A 22,037-nucleotide genomic window follows, 5' to 3' on the forward strand; every position below is an offset into this window, starting at 1 on the left:
CAGTCTGTCGTAGATTTCCTTGGAGGTGTCTAGATCAGAGATGTAGGCCACCAAGCGCTTGTCGATAGAGTCCCGGATGATCTTCTTTGTTTTGACTTCTCCATTTTTCCATTTGTTCCAGGCAGCAGTAGATGCATTTGATGAAGGCTCAACAATATTGCCTCTTACATGGTCCAACACTCCTTGATCTTCAAGGGTTAGATCAATAGACATCTATCCGTGATAGTCAGCTTTCTCACAGAGCTTGTCTTCGGCAGGAAAGAGTGTTGAGGACCCCATAGTTCTTTTAGGATAGCCTTGCCAATCTTCTCTTCAATGATTGCTCTTGCTCTTGCTCGGGCTTTGTCTTCACCTCAGCTCTGATACCATGTTAAGTTATGGTATGTTCTATGCTTATAACAGTTTACTTCTTTTTCTTATTATATTCCACCGATTAGCAATCACATGTACATAAAGTAAAGTGCAGATAGAACATTAAACGATCGACAGAAAACAAGCCAAGACAAAAGACACAAGATGTGGCGGCTAGCCAGGGACAAACCCCACAATGTGTGGGGAAACCCTTTGATCAAATCTTCTTTTATCTTCAATAATTCAGCAGAGAGAAACAATACAATAAATCTGATTCATATCAGTAGTAGCAAACCCTAGATCAGTAGCATCAGCATTAGCGGCTTCATTATCAAACTAGGGCAGACGATATCTCACAAACCGACCGTCGGATTGACTTCATTCCACCACCAAAAGTTTCGGCTTCCAGAGGAGGTTCAGATGAACCTACAGCGCAGTTCAGATGAGGAGATCTTCTAGGCCACGCAAGTCAATCTTTACTTCTACAGTTGCAGCTTCAGTTTCAGCAATTTCCGGCTTCAAACTAGGGCAGTCGATATCTTGCAAACCGTTCGTCGGATTGACTTCATTCCACCACCAAAAGTTGCGGCTTTCAAAGGAGGTTCATATGAACCTACAGTGCAGTTCAGATGAGGAGATCTTCTAGGCCACGCAAGTCAATCTTTACTTCTGCAGTTGCAGCTTCAGTTTCTGGCTTCAAACTAGGGCAGTCGATATCTTGCAAACCGTTCGTCGGATTGACTTCATTCCACCGCCAAAAGTTGCGGCTTTCAAAGGAGGTTCAGATAAACCTACAGCGTAGTTCCAAAGAGGAGATCTTCTAGGCCACGCAAGTCAATCTTTACTTCTGCAGTTGCAGCTTCAAATTCAACAGCTTCTGGCTTCACATGTGTGAGAGAGAGACCCATTTCAGCGCAGTAGAGAAGAGACTCATATCTGCGTAGTAGAGAGAGAGAGATGTGATGAGATGAGTGAGTCTAAATGAGGAAAAGTCCTCTTATATTTATACACAACGTTGGTGGGTGAATAGATGCGACTGTTGGGCTTCTGAGCCTACATGAGTTGTAGGTCGGCTTGATAATAATTCCATAATCAAAATAAATTCATATCTCCATGAATACTTATCGGAATTGGATGATCTTTATATCAATCCTACACCTCTCGACGAGAGGAATGTAACAAAAATATTATTAGCCATGAATAAGATGACCCACATGAAGTTTTGCCCTAGTTGCCAATTTTAACAAGAGAGCATGCTCAACAATGGAAGGAGAAATCATCACGGTGCCGACTTGTCTCTGAAGAAAAATCAGAGAAAAATTATGAAGGATGGTTCTCATATTCCTGTGAGAAAACCCTTTCTAGATGTACGTTGTAATGAGCACAAGCTTCAGGTAAGGAAAGGGAGCAACAAGAGGATTTGGGTGAAGAAAGAGGAGTTTCCTCTAGCCATCTGCAGTCGAAAGAAAGCCCAAACATGGGAAAGGAAGAAGAAGAAGGATGATCTACTCAAAGGGGGTAGATCCTCTGTTTCTCTTCAGTGAGGGAAGAGAATGGCCTCAAGGGAGGCTGAATAAGTCAAATGCAGGAAGCTAGGAAGAATAGGCAAAATGTGCATTTGATTGTTGAAGGTATGGTCATGCTCTCTTGCTGATTACAAGAATAAATTCACTTATTTTGAATGTATCAACATTGAAAAGGAGAGGAGTGCAACCAACATGAGTTCATGGAGAGTACACAACAACATTTTATGTTGTGAGAAGAAGATGGGTTGCAGTAGAAGTGTGGAATGACATGAAGACGACAATCAAGTCAGGTCCACAGGATCAGTTCCCATGCAAAAGAAAGGAATTGGATGCAGGAAATCAAAGAGCATTGGCTCAGGGGGCGCTGCTTTGATAACAGTAGCAGGCAACAATTGTATGCCTCAGAAAGAAAGATTGCTGAGCAAATGAACGGTTTGCATCTTGGGTGAAATACCCTTATTTCATTTAAGTTGTGAGTTTGATTATGCCTAGCATTCTTGTGTTTATGAAACAAAATTGGTGTAAGCTTTCAATGTCCCTTAGTCTTTCAATTGGTATCGCTATGGGAGTTGATAGTTTGGGCTCATATGGAGTAACCTTGTGTGCAAATGGGCATTTCTTTCTGAGAGGAAGTATTATAGTTTTCCTGGTACATTGTTCCATTTGTATCTTTTTTTTGGACAATTGGCATTGTTTAAGCAACAATCCTTTTTTTGAGGCTTGATCTCAGGGGGAGCAGTGTTGACTGTAAAGATGCTCTAGAGAAGTGAGCACAAAAGATGAAGCAGCAACAACGGTGAAGAGCAAGCTGAAATGCATCACCATTGATTGATATTTGCAGCAACAACAATACCATGAGTAGTTTAATTGGTATCAATTTTCTTTTTAACTAATACAAAAGATGCATTGGCATGAGGAGTATTCAACCAACAACCATAAGATGTCCAAGACTGGAAGCACCAAGAAGAAGCAGTATATGTTCAGGGGGAGCATATCACACATGCCCAGTTTATGGAGCATCAACAATGACAGTTCTTGAAGAGATGTCTACAGAGGAGAATGCACATCTCAGTAGCTAGACCTTGGTCTTGACAACCAGTGATTGCATGGGGAAGAAAAAAGTAGCTTGTAGCCCTTTGCCATTGATGTCAAAGGGGGAGAGAATTATTGGAGAAGCTGTGATGGCATATGCAGAGGAGACAAAGCCATTAGTGGCTCATGCAAGAGAAGTGTGGAAGCAACATGAGGATTGGCCATCAAAGTGAAGTGATGAGGTTGAGGTGTTGCCATCAATGCCAAAGGGGGAGATTGTTGGACAGTTGGCATTGTCTGGATGGCTAGTGGCTTAGGAAAGATATCTGCAAGTGTGTTTGCATTGATGTCAATAGTCATGCCGGGAGATGTGTTGGGAAGTTGGCATCATCTAACTGTTAGTAGGAGTGTTGGCATTAATGTCAACCAGACTAGCTTGGATGCTTGTCGCAGCTGATGTTGGCTTTGATGTTTCCTAGCCTAGCTGTGATGGTAATTATGCTAGTATTGATATGCTTGATGTGTTGAGCTCAAGACGAGTCCCATGGTTGCTGTAGTGCCCTGTAGAGAATCATTGTTAAATTTGGACAACTAGGTCCAAACTCCATGTTCTGATGCTCAGATTAAGAGGCTAATATTTTTGTTGGATTCCTCTTTCTGAGAGGTGTAAAATCCATATAAAAATAGTCTTAATCCGATGAGCAGAACTTATATTTTGAATTTATTATTCTTAATAAATTATATGTGCAAAGGTCAGCCAGTTTTGTAATGTAGGCTCACATGCCCAACAGATGTGTCACACACCCTCATTGATGGATATATATATACAGGAAAAGTTGGAGAGAATTTGATCACAACACAACTCACATCTTCCTCTCTCATCCTAAAAAGTACGAGCTACCTGGAGGACGAATTTCAGCCACACGTGGGAAGGACGAAGAGGATTTTTCTGCTGCTAGGGTTTCGCAAAAGTTTGACCAGCGTTGACTTTGGTCAATGCTTGGTCCAAACAAGCTGAAAACTTGTGGGAGGTTCGATTTTTGAAGGCCATACTACCTGGCACAAAAATCGAGGTCAAAGGGTTGACCGTTTTGCTGCTGCGCTGACTTTTAGCTTGCTGCCCCTGCGTTGACTTTTCAGGACAGCGTTGACTTTTGTAGAACTGACTTGGGTTGACTCATCTACTGGTTGGAGGGTTGTTGTGACACATGCTGGGCTGGCTGACCAAAGGAGACTTTGCTGGTTGAAGCATCCTGTTGACTGCCGAAACAAACACATACATTTTTCTTGTTTCTGATTTGTCTTCTGTAAGATCTGCTTATATGTTCTATCTGCATTTTGCTTATCTACTTGTATGATTGCTGTGAGAAAAGTGAAATTGCTCTTAGCATAGAACATCTACAAAACTTTTCATGGTATCAGAGCTGAGGTGAAGACAAACTCTATCTATAGCAATCATCATCGAAGGAAATGGATTCCTCTAAGCTTGAATTCAGGGAGAATGACAAGCTGACTGGAAGTGATGACTTCCATGCCTGGAAGATGTTATTAGATCTCAAATTAGAAGATCATGATCTCCTAGATCATGTGACAGGGAAGATTCAAGAACCTCCATCAAATGCCTCTGCTGCTGTTAAACACGAGTATAAGAAGGGAGAAATCAGAGCAAAGCTGCTGATCAGGGAATCCATAAATAAGAGTCTGGTTGCCTACATATCTGAACTAGGCACATCCAAGGAGATGTATGACAAACTGATACTTATGTTCCGAGTAAACAATGTGAACCAAGTGCTATTCCTCAAGAACAAGTTGAAGAATATGAAGAAGGGCCGAGACGAGTCTATTCAAACTTTCTTTATGAAGTTGACCGAAACCAGGAACAATCTGCTAGCTATTGGGGAGACAATAGCTGATCGTGAGATGGTTCTCACCGCACTTGGAGGACTTCCATATGAATGGAAAGTATTCACAACTACCATTCTCAACAATAATACCATCCCTAACTTTGATGAGCTTCTGTCTAGATGTATGCAAGAAGAAACAAGGATGAAGGAATTTGATAATGAAAGAAATGCTGCCTATGTTGCTCATTCCCGAAAGAAAAACTCTGGTGGTTCCAAGGACAAAGGAAGGACTAAGACTCAAAAGAAGAAGGGTAAATGTTTCACCTGCCATAGGACTGGACACTATGCTAGAGAATGCCCCTTCCAGAAGAATTCTCCCGATAGTGACGACAACAACGACAACCGAAGGAATGGGAATCAAAGAAATGACAAATCCAAAGGAAAGAGGAAGGCTCACTTTGAAGGAAACCATCCACCTTCTAAAAGGACCAGAAATACCAGGTATGAGGAGTCTAATGTTGTTGATAAAAGAAATGAGTATATTCTAATATCTGCTCTCTCAGCTGCATCTCCGCCCGACACTATGGATGTCTGGCTAATCGATAGTGGTGCCTCAAGACACATCACCGGATTCAAGGAAGCACTTTCTGACATGGTTGAAAGGGATACTAATCTAGAAATTATCCTTGGGGATAATGCCACTTATCCTGTGAAAGGGACCGGGACTGTGACCCTCCACTTGTCTCAAGGACAAGTCCTCCATCTACAAGATATACTCTATGTACCCAAATTGAAGAAGAACCTTGTGTCTGTATCTGCCATGGAAGACAAAGGATTCAATGTAACTTTCTCTGATGGAAAGGTACTCATGTGGAAGAAGAGCTTCAAGGAAGCTATCTCAATTGGTTTTAGAGTTGGTACACTCTACCAGGTTGGAGGGAGTCCGTTGAGAGCTATGACTTGTGATACTATCCGTCAAACCGAACTATGGCACCGAAGATTTGGACACCTTCATTACAAGGCTCTTCCCGAAGCAAGGAAGGTGGTGACAGGGATGCCTGATTTTGGAAATAATCATAAAGGTGTATGTAAGGGCTGTGCTGAAGGAAAACATACAAGGGGACCTTTCCCCTCAAGTGTCACAAAGACATCTGAGATATTGCAACTGGTCCATTCTGATCTTTCCGGTATGTTGCCTGTAACATCCCTGGGGGGATGTTCTTACTATATGACATTTACTGATGACTTCTCTCGCAAAACCTGGATATACTTCTTGAAGAAGAAGGATGAGGCTTTCATGTGGTTCCATACCTTCAAAGCCTTGGTGGAAAATATGACCGAAAAGAAGATCAAGATTTTGAGGACTGACAATGGCACTGAATATGAGTCAAATGAGTTCAAAGACTTTTGCAGAGAAGCTAGCATTAAGAGGGAGACTACCACTGCATATACTCCTGAGCAGAATGGTGTTGCTGAACGCAAGAATAGGACTATTGTGGAAGCTGCCCGTGCCATGCTATGTGACCAGGGTCTTCCAAAGTTTCTGTGGGGAGAAGCTGCAAATACTGTTGTGTACATTCAAAACCGATGCCCTCATTCCGCTTTGGACTCCAAAACTCCCGAAGAGGTTTTCTCTGGTAAGAAACCTGATGTCTCACATTTTAGAATTTTTGGATGTCCTGTCTATTTTCATGTGCCGAAAGAAAAGAGAAGTAAGCTGGATGCTACTGGGAAGAAAGGAATGTTTGTGGGCTACAGTGAGACTTCTAAGGCATATAGAGTCTATGTACCTGGTCAAAGGGAAGTAGAGATAAGCCATGATGTCACTTTTGACGAAGATGCTTCCCTGAAGAAAGTAGTAGATCTTCCTAGATCTGAAGAAAACCATGAAGAAAGACCTGGAAATCTGGAAGAACCCCAGGATGAGACTATGCCTGATGTTGAAGGGCCAATGGACCCTATTGATCCTTCCCCTTCTCTAGGAAAGAGGCCATCATGGCTCAGGGACACCCTCGAAGATGCTGAGGGTCATGCTGCCCCAAGGGGAACATTCCGAGAAAGCAAGAAGCCGTGTAGATACCAAGGGTATCTAGCTGCCATGAGTACTATTATACAATCTGAACCTGGATCTTTTGAAGAAGCCATCAAGCATCAAGTCTGGAAGGATGCTATGCATGAAGAATATGAGGCTATTATGAAGAATGATGTCTGGGATGTGGTCCCGAGACCGAAGGACAAATCTGTTGTCACCGCTAAATGGCTCTACAAGATTAAACATGGATCTGATGGGAGTGCTTAAAAGTTTAAGGCAAGATTTGTTGCCCGTGGCTTCTCTCAAAAGGAAGGAATTGACTATGACGATATATTTGCACCTGTGGCTCGATATACCACCATCCGATCCATCATAGCCCTTACTGCTATGCAAGGATGGAGTCTTCATCAGATGGATGTCAAGACCGCTTTTCTGCATGGTGCAATAAAGGAAGAGGTGTATGTAGAACAACCTCTGGGATTTGAAGTTCAAGATCGAGACACTTATGTCTGCAGGTTGAAGAAAGCCCTCTATGGGTTAAAGCAAGCACCCAGAGCTTGGTATGAGAGGATGGATAGTTACTTGATGAAGCTGGGCTTCACTCGAAGCAATGCTGATCCAAACCTTTACTTTAAGGTTGAGGAAGGAAAGCCTCTCATTCTAGTGCTGTATGTGGACGACCTCTTCCTGACAGGTGATGACCCTCTCATTCATCAATGTAAGAGGGAGCTTGCTGCTGAGTTCGAGATGAAAGACCTAGGACTGATGCACTATTTCCTAGGCCTGGAGGTCTGGCAGAGACCTAGAGAGATTTTCCTTTCTCAAGGAAAGTATATTGTGAAGCTTCTGGAAAGATTTGGGATGGTGGACTGTAAGTCCGTGTCGACACCAATGGAACTCAACTTTAAGAAGTTGAGTGGCAGCGCTGCAGGGCCTATCTTGGCCAATCCTACTGAGTATCGTCAACTCATAGGAGCTTTGATGTTCTTAGTGAACACCCGTCCGGACATATGTTTTGCAGTGAATACTTTGAGTCAACAGATGGTTGAGCCTCATCATTTTCACTGGGTTGGTGCCAAGAATCTTTTGAGATATCTTCGGGGCACGATAAACCATGGGCTGAGATACACTGCCGGGAGTGTGATACTCCGGGGATATACTGATGCCGATTGGGCTGGCAGTGTGGTGGATCGTAAGAGCACATCTGGATGCTGTTTCAATCTTGGTTCTGCTTCGATCTCATGGATGAGCAGGAAGCAGAAGTCGGTGGCTTTGAGCACCGCGGAGGCCGAATACATTGCTGCTAGTATGGCCTGTTGTGAAGCAGTTTGGTTGAGGAAGCTCTTTAGTGAGCTGTTCCAACATGTGCTAGATACCACTGTAATACTCTGTGATAATCAGAGTGGGATTCGTATGACTGAGAATCCTGTGTTCCACGACCGATCCAAGCATATTGATATCAGGTACCACTTTATCCGGGATATGGTACAGCGAGGCGCCGTAAGGCTCGATCATATAGGAACTGATGAGCAGGTCGCGGATATTCTCACTAAGCCCCTGGGGAAGGTCAAGTTCCTAACCTTCCGTGAGAGTCTTGGTGTCGTGGAAAGACCCTATGATGTGGGTCCTGTTGGACGATGAGCTCTGGGAGCTCTGAGGGGCTTTGGGGATAGCTTCTCGGAGCTATAAGCACTCATAATGCTTCTGCCCCACCCTTGTGATTATTGAGCTGGTTCGCCACTCATTTAATCTGTGCCCCGTATGCATCCTACCCATTGAGTTCAGGGCTCATGGGAAGTACCTCTCATTTGGCCAATGAGGTGTGGAAAAGCTAGAGACTATTAGCAAAGACTGATGGACGCATCAGAGATTGCCGTACTCTCTATCTAGGATGGCATGGTCCAACCACTTGATCTGGGATCAAGATTTGTGAGGTCTGGGACCTCTGGACTGATTATGTCAGTCGGGGAATGATGTCTTTGTGACTAACCCACTTCTGTTCTGAAATAAAGAAGCCAGCAAAGCAAGTTTCAGCGGGATGACTCACGATGTTAATTGCACTAATAGATGGAGTTCTCCCTAGTTGAGAGGGAGTGTTAAATTTGGACAACTAGGTCCAAACTCCATGTTCTGATGCTCAGATTAAGAGGCTAATATTTTTGTTGGATTCCTCTTTCTGAGAGGTGTAAAATCCATATAAAAATAGTCTTAATCCGATGAGCAGAACTTATATTTTGAATTTATTATTCTTAATAAATTATATGTGCAAAGGTCAGCCAGTTTTGTAATGTAGGCTCACATGCCCAACAGATGTGTCAAACACCCTCATTGATGGATATATATATACAGGAAAAGTTGGAGAGAATTTGATCACAACACAACTCACATCTTCCTCTCTCATCCTAAAAAGTACGAGCTACCTGGAGGACGAATTTCAGCCACACGTGGGAAGGACGAAGAGGATTTTTCTGCTGCTAGGGTTTCGCAGAAGTTTGACCAGCGTTGACTTTGGTCAATGCTTGGTCCAAACAAGCTGAAAACTTGTGGGAGGTTCGATTTTTGAAGGCCATACTACCTGGCACAAAAATCGAGGTCAAAGGGTTGACCGTTTTGCTGCTGCGCTGACTTTTAGCTTGCTGCCACTGCGTTGACTTTTCAGGACAGCGTTGACTTTTGTAGAACTGACTTGGGTTGACTCATCTACTGGTTGGAGGGTTGTTGTGACACATGCTGGGCTGGCTGACCAAAGGAGACTTTGCTGGTTGAAGCATCCTGTTGACTGCCGAAACAAACACATACATTTTTCTTGTTTCTAATTTGTCTTCTGTAAGATCTGCTTATATGTTCTATCTGCATTTTGCTTATCTACTTGTATGATTGCTGTGAGAAAAGTGAAATTGCTCTTAGCATAGAACATCTACAAAACTTTTCAATCATCATAGTAGAAAGCTTACTGGAGAAGCCATAAAATTTTGACTATGGTGGTTGGGAGTTCAGGATTCCATGAGCAAAGAATCATAGAGAGTTTTCAATCATTTTATAGGTAGCAAATGGGCTCAAATTCTACATCAGACCCTCTCCATTGGAAAGTGCTCTGAAAGAGCTTTTCAACGGTGTGTGAAAGTCTAAAAATGGTCTCTTGGATCAAAAGTTATGGTTTGTCAACGTCAGGGTCTTGAAGTCCTAAGCAGGCTGAAATATCAGAGATCAACAGAGCGAAAGGAAAAATATCGGAGGTTGGAGCACATTGAGACCCGATATCGGAACCTTGGAGCAAACTATATTGGAGAGTGGAATATCGAAACCTCAGAGCAGGTCATATCGGAATATCGAAAGCTGAATGTCATCGGCACATCAGACGTCGGAGTAGGTGGATATCGGAATATCTGAAGGATGAAGCCATTGGAACCTCGAAACTTCTTAACACTTGAATTTTGAGAAGTTGGGATGTTTAGAGCTGCCGATATTGTTAAAAGTGCCGAGGGATGCGTAGCAGAATTAACAAAGGACTTCGTTGCAAAACCAAGGCTTGATGGGACCCTTTCTCTCTCCTCAGACATGATACATGGCAACAGGTGATTGGTCGTTAAGAGCTGAAGTGGTGATTGATGTCAGCGTGACGTGGTAGTATGATGGACATGTGGTAACTTGTTTTGGCATTTTCGGTGGCCCAATGGGGCAAATCAGGGTGACACGAGTCACCACTCAGGTGGCGCCACGTGGAGAAATGACGAAAGCATGACGTTATATCAAAGGTCATCATGCTGCATATGAGAGATTGAGGACCTTGTAACTCATGCGCAAATGGAATTTGCAAAAGTTACGATAAAAGGGGCTCTGATATTAACTAGCACATGGTTGTATGGAGACCCAAAGAACTAAGGGTGCAGGGCAGTGATAGCACCTAAGTGCTCTGAAGCATTTCGGCGGTTGTGCATCTCGTAACTCCAATGTAAATACTCTATGAGGAAAGTCACGATGAAAGGGGCTCCGACGATACTAGCACTTGGTTGTGGAAGCCCAAAAGAACCAAGGGCGAGAGCTATAACACAAGGAGATAGGTCCCCGACAGGAGCCTGAAGGCTTGGCACCTAAGTGTTATATTGGCAGTCACAGGTAGTGGTCCTATAGTATGAAAAGCGATGATGGCTAAGCAAAGGGAGCTAAAACGCAATCGAGACTTTGCAAAAGTTACGATATGTAGGGCATCCAATATAACACTATAGTGGTATGCTAAGCCGACGGTCACAGACCCGGTCTTATGAGAAAGAAAATGTTATGGGTGCCAAACACCAAGGAAATAAGGGTATCAGAACTGAGTGATATCGTAACATTCCTCTTGTATGAGTTACGATATGTTGTGGCTCCAATATAACAGTACAAAGGTGTATGGCAGATGGATGAGTCGGCAACAAGGACCACAATTGCGCAGAGGAGTTGGTCTTAGGAGTAATAATGACTATCAAAGATCGTTGGGTCAAGGTAGCAAGGACCACGATTTTGCAGAAAAGAGTGTTAGGTCTGCCTTGAGGTGAGACAAGCCATATTCTGTGCTCCGATACACATCTCATAAATTAAATGAAGATCAGAGAAGCCATGCCGAAGTACAGTTAAGCTATGTGAAACCATGAATAAGCATGGAGAGCCTCAATGATAGGAGATTTGTTCACAGAGAGGACAATGCCTGGTTGAAGTGTGCAGGTGGACTGAGAATTAATTCTCAATATGGAGAAACACTCAGGTGCCCATTCTCATGTTTAATGCAGTGGTAGAGACCAAGTCAGACGCAACAACAAAATGGAAGAGCCTTGCCGAGGTACACTCGAGCAATGTGGATACAGGACAATAGTGGAAACATTGACCAGTGAGTAGCAGAGGAACAAAACAGAGTAGCCCAGTTGAGCAAAATGGGGGAAAGCAACATTGTTGTGAGAGAGTTGTGTCTAGAGCTCTGAGTGGTGTGCGCTGTTGCATGTGAGGCTAAGTGAGCCTATTCTGCTGTGAAAGGTGGAGTGTGCCTAAGCAGAAGAAAGTGACCCCGAGAGAGAGAGCCAGTTTTTCTATGTGAAAAGCCGAAGGTACCTGTGCAGAGATAGAAGGCTGAGAAGAGTGTGATGCTATGTGCAGTGGACAGAGGGTCGTGAGTAGTGTGGTGTTGTGGTGTGAGAGGCTGAGAGAGCCCGAGGAATAGAAGGTCGAGAGTTAAGTGTATGCTAATGAAGAACAAAGAACAGAATGTTGTGTGGCTTGTAATGAGTGACTACTGTTGAGAAGAGTAGTGATCTGCTACAGAGTGAGCAAGGATGTGAAGAGAACCGAGCTAATATCAGGAAATGTGGATGCACATTATAAAGAACATTGAGTTCCTTGCTGGGTGTGGGTTGGAGCTTGCATACGGGAAGTTCATGCTTCCATCTCTAGTGGGTGCTTGGGAAGGCTTGGGGGTTGGTGCCTCCTGCAAGTTGGTGCTTGCAACAAATCCGTGTAGTTGGTGCTCCTGGTAAGCTGGGCAGGTGTTTACAAAAGGAGGGAGTTGATGCTTCCTGCTAGTGGGTGCTAGCAAACAATCAAAGGGAGTTGGTACTTCCTGTGAGTGGTGACTCACAAAACATATTGATGTAATAAAGTAGGTGCACTTGTTTTACATCAATAACAACAACAAGCTTTGGTGGCTTTTTCCCGAAAGGGTTTCCACATAAAACGTTGTGTCTTATGTATATGATGCTCATGGTGTGTGCTTGTATGTTGTTAAAATTCACAACCAGGGCAAAACTTCATGTGGGTCATCCTATTCATGGCTGATATTATTTTTATGAGATTCCTCTCGTCGAGAGGTGTAGGATTGATATAAAGATCATCCAATTCTAATAAGTATTCATGGAGATATGAATTTATTTTGATTATGGAATTATTATCAAGCCGACCTACAACTCATGTAGGTTCAGAAGCCCAACAGTCGCATCTATTCACCCACCAACGTTGTGTATAAATATAAGAGGACTTTTCCTCATTTAGACTCACTCATCTCATCACATCTCTCTCTCTCTACTGCGCAGATATGAGTCTCTTCTCTAGTGCGCTGAAATGGGTCTCTCTCTCTCTCACACATGTGAAGCCGGAAGCTGTTGAATTTGAAGCTGCAACTGCAGAAGTAAAGATTGGCTTGCGTGGCCTAGAAGATCTCCTCATCTGAACTGCGCTGTAGGTTCATCTGAACCTCCTCTGAAAGCCGCAACTTTTGGTGGTGGAATGAAGTCAATCCGACGAACGGTTTGCAAGATATCGACTGCCCTAGTTTGAAGCCGGAAACTGCTGAAACTGAAGCTGCAATTGCAGAAGTAAAGATTGACTTGTGTGGCCTAAAAGATCTCCTCATCTGAACTGTGCTGTAGGTTCATCTGAACCTCCTCTGAAAGCCACAACTTTTGGTGGTGGAATGAAGTCAATCCGACGAACGGTTTGCAAGATATCGACTGCCCTAGTTTGAAGCCGGAAACTGCTGAAACTGAAGCTGCAACTGCAGAAGTAAAGATTGACTTGCGTGGCCTAGAAGACCTCCTCATCTGAACTGCGCTGTAGGTTCATCTGAACCTCCTCTGGAAGCCGAAACTTTTGGTGGTGGAATGAAGTCAATCCGACTGTCGGTTTGTGAGATATGGTCTGCCCTAGTTTGATAATGAAGCCGCTAATGCTGATGCTACTGATCTAGGGTTTGCTACTGCTGATATGAATCAGATTTATTGTACTATTTCTCTCTGCTGAATTATTGAAGATAAAAGAGGATTTGATCAAAGGGTTTCGCCACACATTGTGGGGTTTGTCCCTGGCTAGCCGCCACATCTTGTGTCTCTTGTCTTGGCTTGTTTTCTGTCGATCGTTTAATGTTCTATCTACACTTTACTTTATGTACATGTGATTGCTAATCGGTGGAATATAATAAGAAAAAGAAGTAAACTATTATAAGCATAGAACATACCATAACTCAAGATAAAGCAAGCAGCAGATGGAAGCACGGAAAAGTATAAGGCTCGTTTTGTTGCTCGAGGTTTCTCCCAAAAGGGAGGTATAGACTATGATGAGATATTTGCACCTGTTGCTAGATATACGACCATCCGCTCGATCATAGCCCTTGCCGCTTCACAAGGATGGAACCTACATCAGATGGATGTCAAGACTGCGTTCTTGCATGGCTCGATCAAAGAAGAGGTCTACGTGGAGCAACCCGAAGGATTTGAGATTTATGATCGAAAATCTCATGTATGCAGGTTGAAGAAAGCTCTCTATGGGCTGAAGCAAGCACCCCGAACATGGAATGAGAGGATCGATAGCTACTTGATGAAGCTGGGATTCACTAGGAGTGAAGCCAATCCTAACCTTTACTTTAAGGTTGAAGATGACAAGCCTCTCATACTGGTATTGTATGTGGATGACCTCTTTCTGACAGGTGCAAACCCTCTCATTCACAAATGTTAGAGGGAGATGGCTTTTGAATTTGAAATGAAGGACCAAGGACTTGAAGTGTAGCAAAAGCCAAGGGAAATTTTCCTATCTCAAGGAAAATATGTGGTAAATATATTGGAAAGATTCGGTATGATGGACTGCAAGCCTGTGACTACCTCGAGGATCTTAACTTTTAGAAGTTATATGGTAGTGATGTCGGACCAGACTTGGGAAATGCCTCTGAGTTTCAAAAACTCATTCGCATTGATGTTCTTGGTGAACCTCTGTCCGAACATATGTTTTGAAGTTAGCATTGTGAGCTCATATTTGGTTAAGCCTCACTGGATTGATGCCAAGAATCTTCTGAGATGTCTTCAGGACATAATCTCTCATGGATTAAGATACACTGCCGGAGATGTGAGACTACTTGGATATACTGATTGGGCAAGCAGTGTGGTGGACCGTAAGAGCACTTCCGGGTACTGTTTCACCTTGGGATCTTCTTCGATATCCTGGATGAGCAGGAAGCAGAAGTCGATAGCTTTGAGCACCGTCGAAGCAGGAAATATTGTTGCTAGCATAACCTCGTGTGAGGCAGTCTAGTTGCGAAAGCTCTTCAGTGAGCTGTTTGGATTTACATTGGATACCATTGTGATTCTCTGTAACAACCAGAGGTGGGATTCGATTATTGAGGAATCCCGTATTCGTCAATTGTTCTAGCAGATAGACATCATCTGGGATATGGTAAGTTGATGAGCAAGGAAGATCCATCACATTAAGATGATGTACAGGTTGATACACCTTGCCAAAGCCCCGAGGAAAGATCTAATCTGTGATTTTCCAAAACGACTTGGAGTCGGCAAGAAACCTTTGTACAAGGGTCCTACATGTTGCATACATTGAGCTCTGGGAGCTCTAAGGGCTTGCGGTTCCTACTGGAGCAACATATGACCACAGGGTGACTCACCCTCCCCTGGTGGTGCACACTCGAACAAGATGATTCGCTCTCTTGTGGGAGAAGATGATTCGCTCTCTTGTGGAACAGGATGATTCACTCTCCTGTGTAGCAGGATGATTAGTTCTCCTGTGAGGTCTGGATTGATGTGTTCTCCATGGTAATTGTAGCAGGATTGATGTGTTCTCCTGTGAGGACAGGATTGATTAGTTCTCCTGTCGAGGCATCCTACCCATGCAGTCTGGGACTCATGGGAAGTACCTCTCATTTGATCAATGAGCAGGGAAATGAAGTTAGGGACCATAGTAGTACCGATGGACGCATCGTTGTAACTACCATACTCCCTACGCTAGGATGACCTCCATTGATCTGGGATCAATGATACTGGTCTGGGACCAGTGGTAGGAGTTGTACCATACTATGACGCTGACTTCGGGTCGGTTGAGACTGGTCTGAGATCAGTGGTACATACTCTGAGACTGACTTTGAGTCAGTGGAGGATGATATTGGTCTGGGACCATTGGAGTTGTACTCACTATGACGCTGACTTTGGGTTGGTTGAGACTGGTCTGGGACCAGTGGTACATACTCTGAGACTGACTTTGAGTCAGTATGATACATCCTCGATCATTTCTTCTTCTTCATAATTCGGACAAAAGCAGAGCAGAACAGAACAATGCAAGAGCAGAGTAGAACAGAGCAAAACAGTACAGATCAGTGCAGGCAGAACAAGACAAAGCAGAACAGGTAGAATAGAGCAGAGCAGGGCAAGGGTCAGGCTCTACAGGGCAGTGCATTTGATGGATGAATAGTAACAACCGATAGACAGATTGCAGATGAAGTTCTCCATGGTTGAGAGGGAGTGTTAAAATTGGCAACCAGGGCAAAACTTCATGTGGGTCATCTTATTCATGGCTGATAATATTTTTATGAGATTCCTCTCGTCGAGAGGTGTAGGGTTGATATAAAGATCATCCAATTCCGATAAGTATTCATGGAGATATGAATTTATTTTGATAATGGAATTATTATCAAGCCGACTTACAACTCATGTAGGCTCAGAAGCCCAACAGTCGCATCTATTCACCCATCAACGTTGTGTATAAATATAAGAGGACTTTTCCTCATTTAGACTCACTCATCTCATCACATCTCTCTCTCTCTACTGCGCAGATATGAGTCTCTTCTCTACTGCGCTGAAATGGGTCTCTCTCTCTCTCACACATGTGAAGCCGGAAGCTGTTGAATTTGAAGTTGCAACTGCTGCAACTGCAGAAGTAAAGATTGACTTGCGTGGCCTAGAAGATCTCCTCATCTGAACTGCACTGTAGGTTCATCTGAACCTCCTCTGAAAGCCGCAACTTTTGGTGGTGGAATGAAATCAATCCGACGAACGGTTTGCAAGATATCGACTGCCCTAGTTTGAAGCCGGAAACTACTGAAACTGACGCTGCAACTACAGAAGTAAAGATTGACTTGCGTGGCCTAGAAGATCTCCTTATCTAAACTGCGCTGTAGGTTCATCTGAACCTCCTCTGAAAGCCGCAACTTTTGGTGGTGGAATGAAGTCAATCCGACGAATGGTTTGCAAGATATCGACTGCCCTAGTTTGAAGCCGGAAACTGCTGAAACTGAAGCTGCAACTGCAGAAGTAAAGATTGACTTGCATGGCCTAGAGGATCTCCTCATCTGAACTGCGCTGTAGGTTCATCTGAACCTCCTCTGGAAGCTGAAACTTTTGGTGGTGGAATGAAGTCAATTCGACTGTCGGTTTGTGAGATATGGTCTGCCCTAGTTTGATAATGAAGCCGCTAATGCTGATGCTACTGATCTAGGGTTTGCTACTGCTGATATGAATAAGATTTATTGTACTATTTCTCTCTGCTGAATTATTGAAGATAAAAGAAGATTTGATCAAAGGGTTTCCCCACACATTGTGGGGTTTGTCCCTGGCTAGCCGCCACATCTTGTGTCTCTTGTCTTGGCTTGTTTTCTGTCGATCGTTTAATGTTCTATCTACACTTTACTTTATGTACATGTGATTGCTAATCGGAGGAATATAATAACAAAAAGAAGTAAACTGTTATAAGCATAGAACATACCATAACTTAACATATGTTGATTCCATATTGCTGCCATATGATATGTTGCAGTGGTTTATATGGATGGTTTCCAAGTTTGAATAAGAAAAGTAAATTGGCATAAAGTGATAAAAATGAGCCTGAATACTGATTCAACCCCCTCTCAGTATTAATATTGTTTCCAACAATTTCCCAATTCAAATTGTTGCACTAGGCTTCTACTACACCCTTGTGATTTTGCATGATTCCCCTTTGAACCTCATTCAATTCATAGAGAAGACAACATCCTTGACAACAATGATACTGGGCCATCAAAGGGTAGACCACTTACCAATTTTCCAATTGAAGCTTCCCTAAACCACATTGCTTTCATCATTAATTCCCTTGATAGGCCACCACCTAGAGAAGCAACACTCTTCCCATAATCCATTCTACACACCAAGCAAACACCATAAAAGCCCTATACTGAAGTCCTGAGAAAAATGGGAATTTCAAACTTGCTTCCAACTCCACATATCCACCTTAAATATACATGTCACAAACAAGATCAAAGATAAAGAAATCAAAGACATGAGTGAAACAACCTAGTTGAAGGGAAAAGCTTAGCAAAGCACCAATTTTTCAATTGAGAAACAATTGAGGAGATGGGTGACAACACATTCTAATTTCAACAATTGAAATCACACATTTATTCCAATGAGATGCCATCATACGCAATATTATTTGCCACCGCAAATGAATGAGCATGAAAGGATGTTAGATCTGCAATTGCATTTAGTTTCCCTCCCTTGTGACTTGCATGCTATGCTAAGTGTATCATGAGGGATGCTCACCCTTAATTTAAATGTCGCATTAAGGGGGACCCTTGTGATTTGCATGCTATGCTAAGTGTATCATGAGGGATGCTCACCCTTAATTTAATGTCGCCTTAAGGGGCAAGGTGGAAACCCACCTTGTTGATACCATATATCCCCTCCACTAGTTAAGCCCCTATGTTCGCTTGGGCATTGACTAGTTTGTTTAAGTATACTAGTATACTGAAAAAAAATAAACTCACTCCATTGCATAGACTTCTACAAAGATTCTTTGCATTAGCATATTTAAATGTAGGACTTCTAAAGGGTTATAGAACGTAGTTCTTTGGTTAGTATAGTAGAGTCTCACATAACCGATGCTCACCAAACTCCTTTTCCCTTTAGAATCACAATGCCTAATTATAAGGTGATAATTTCCGCTTCATTGTTTGTTATGTTCCCTAAGCCCTAAGAAAATACAAATTCTACATCTCCTTCAAGATAATAAATGATTGCCCCCATCCCCTTGTACTCGTTTCTCGTGGCAAATTGGTCATATTATGGCATCTATGATGGCATGAATGAATTTGGATATGTTATGATTTTGTTTCATTTATGATGGATTGTAATCATATGAATGAGATATTATGTGATCAATGAGCATGTTATTAAGTAATTAAGAAAATGAGTAATAAATTAAAAGAATATACTACATATTACCAAAACATATTTTCCATTACTAAAGACGTTTGGTCTCACAAAAATATGTTCTAAGTTTATAAACACACAAAATATATTCAATAAATCCCCCAAGTGGGCGAACATTTAAGAATCATAATGCATAGATCATTTGAATTTTGAGAAATAAATATTTAGAAATTTACAAAAAAGCATTAACCACATTAGTTTTAGCTTTCAAGCTTACTCCAAAAGTGTTTTTGTTATGATCCTTGTGCCTTAAAAATGATAAGAAAGCAATAAGTATTGTCCACTTAGAGGGGGGAACCACCTTATACAATAAATACAATGAACAAGACAATATTTGATGATCCTAAAACTAAGCTTCCTTAGTATATATATAGGACACAAAGAAGACAATTATAATAAAATGGGACCATGAGGGGTTCTAGCCTACATGACGATAATAACAATATAAATGTAATCACTCAATATCTAGGGCTTAATAACGGGTTTTGGGGTTAACATAAATTTTATATAGGACTTAACATGCCCCTCCCCTTCAAAGTGTTAATTTTTAGGGCTAGATTGTTCTTTGCTGTAGATAATTGCAATTTTAAACTTTTCAACATTTTCATATAACATTCACCCCATAATATCATTTTATCATTAGCAATTATGTAGAGAGAACAATATCATCAATAATGCAACAAAACAATAAAGAATAGTAGAAGAAAAGCATGCACAATAGAGACACCAGAATTTAGGTCAGGGACTAGGGAAATACCCCACAAGGGGGAAAACCCAACCAGATTCTTCTTCTATTAGAGATTCATTAAATGTTTAGTTAAGATACAAAGTACAATATCAGTTACATCAAGCCTCTTAGGGCCAACCCAAGTCAGTTCACTACATTTGTGAACTGAATGATCTGATCTCTAGGGAGTTGATGCCATATCATTGTCACGAGAAGTAATATCCATGTCATAAGGAACATCATCATTGATACATGAGTTGCCATACATCCTTATCTATACACTACCACAATCATACTGACTTGAGGTTACAGACATCATTAGGTCACTTCCATATAACTTCCATCAAAGCCACTGTCATATCACTGCAATCAAGGTCATTACCAAATCATTGTAGTCACTATTGCTGTCAGGGTTACTGCATTTTTATTGTCATATAAATATCAAGGCACTCTATTATACAATCATATAGTCTATATTTCCATATAAGTATTACGTCCAACATATCTGATTGTCATACCCAAAGAGTATCTCTGTCTAGAAGTTCTTGATGCGAGTCCATATACCAAATGATGAGTTACTTACAAGGAGATAGTACCAACCACAAAGAAGAGAGTAAACATGAGCCATTATAAGGTAATTGAGAGCTTCTACAAAAGAGTAAATACAAACTTCAACCTATAGAGGATAGATAAGCCAGCCATAGAAGCCATAGAAACATAACATGCGATCTACAACTATATGAACCATAGTGATAGAAGATCAAGCCACTATAGTAGAAGAGTGAGTAATTGAGTATACAAAACGAGTCATCAGATGCGAGTTACTTGAACAATGATGCCACAGTAATATAGTGCGTTGACATTGAATCAAGTGATACGATATTATATTATGTGTGCGATCTCTGAAACCAAAGTGTGAGTCTTCAATGAGTACGAGCCTTCAATAAGTGCGAGAATTCATATAAATAGCGAGCCTTCAAAGAAAACAATCCTTCATATATAGCGAGACTTCAATGAATACCATCCTTCATATATAACGAGCCTTCATATATAGAGCCTCTACGATAGAGAATGTTGAGTTACTGTGCAAGCCATACTATGAACCTGTGCAAGCCATAGACATTGTAATCTAAGCCATAGAGCAAGCCATAGATCGAGGCATATATAACACTTGTAATGTTATCTAGAAAGCGAGACATAGTACATTGTTATGAGAGAGGATCATCATAAAAAAAGGCCACATATATGTGAGCTATTGTAGAGCTACAACAGATAAAAGAGTGCGAGCTATGACGATATGAATGCCTCAGAGAGCTAGCGAGCCACAAAGATGTAAGCTCTTATAGAGTTGCCATAGACCACCTTCAAAGTAACCATACAAACTGCCTCAAACCCATCTGAAGTTTTCCGCAGAAGAATGCCTTATGAAATTGCAGAACCTATTGATGATCCTTTCCATTCGATGATGATTGTATGAGCCTTCATACCTTGTTTATTTATACAATTCGATGAGGACTCAAAGGGGTGCCTCAAAGGAAGCATGAACATTTCTTTGGTGAGGCTGATTTGGAAGAACCCTTGTAATTTGATCTTAACATTATTAAATATATTTTCCAATTGATTGCTGAAATAATAATGAGAGAGTGCCATATCAAGGAGGAGTACCATGACTACATTAATAATATATCTCTTAAACCAATTTCAATTCTTTCCTTGACCAAAATAAATTCTCTTTGGGGCACGATGGCCTTTATTTAGGGTCTTTGGGTTTCACATGGGAAATTCATCCCATAGTTGCCCAAATTCGAACACAAAGAGGTGTTGTCCTCAACACTTAAGACTATTTGTGGGTGTTTCTAGCTGAAACACTCATCTTCCCATGTCGCTTCTTCCACTAGTAAGTTTCTCCATTTGATGAGTTACTCAATAATTGCTCAATTTCTCAGTTTCTTAGTCCTTGTCTCCAAATTTATTTTTTCCGGTTCTAGTATTATTTTCCCTTCATCAATCTTTGGTAGAATATTTTGGATTGGTATCTTATTACTAATGACCTTCTTTAAGCAAGAAACATGGAAGATTGGATGTACACATGAAGATGGAGGCAACTCCAATTTGTGGAACATACTTCCAATCCTGTGCAACACCTTATAGGGGCCATAATACCTCAGAGCTAGTTTATTGTCCTTATTTTGTTGCTTGAGGGATATTTGTTTATATGGTTTTAGTATCACAAATAAGCAATCCCCCACATCAAATTCCCTTTCACTATGATGTTGATATGCTTGTTGTTCATCATATTTTGTGCCATAACCAAGTTGTCCTTCAATAGTTTGGAAATCTCTTATCGGTATTGGATGTGGTCCTCCACTGCTTAAGCCTTTATAGTCCCTTTCAAGGGTGATGTGAGGGATGGAGGATGATATCCATAAAGTGCCATAAATGGTGACATTTTTTATGAATTATGGAAGGATGTGTTGTACCACCATTCTGCCAAGGGAAACCATTTGACCCATTTTGTTTGTTTATCAGATGCAAATCAATGTAGAT

General features: G+C 41.8%; 1 protein-coding gene across 4 annotated transcripts in view; it reads right to left on the reverse strand.

Annotated features, from left to right (window-relative positions):
* The window catches only part of LOC149227922 (NAD(P)-binding Rossmann-fold superfamily protein), a 380,332-nt gene that overhangs the window by 35,056 nt on the left and 323,239 nt on the right, over window positions 1–22,037 (reverse strand). Inside the window, exon 6 of one of the 4 annotated variants that reach the window (XM_089377987.1) lies at window positions 19,661–19,853. The exons of the other annotated variants lie outside the window; for them this stretch is intronic. Within the exon in view, the coding sequence (XP_089234113.1) occupies window positions 19,846–19,853 (8 nt within the window). The 3' untranslated portion in view covers window positions 19,661–19,845. Of the gene's footprint in view, window positions 1–19,660; window positions 19,854–22,037 lie in introns of those variants that run through there. 4 annotated transcript variants of the gene reach the window in all.

The sequence above is a fragment of the Pinus tabuliformis genome, chromosome J, assembly GCF_031772625.1.
Source record: "Pinus tabuliformis cultivar Carrire ecotype Pingquan chromosome J, CPIR1, whole genome shotgun sequence".
Taxonomy (NCBI): domain Eukaryota; kingdom Viridiplantae; phylum Streptophyta; class Pinopsida; order Pinales; family Pinaceae; genus Pinus; species Pinus tabuliformis.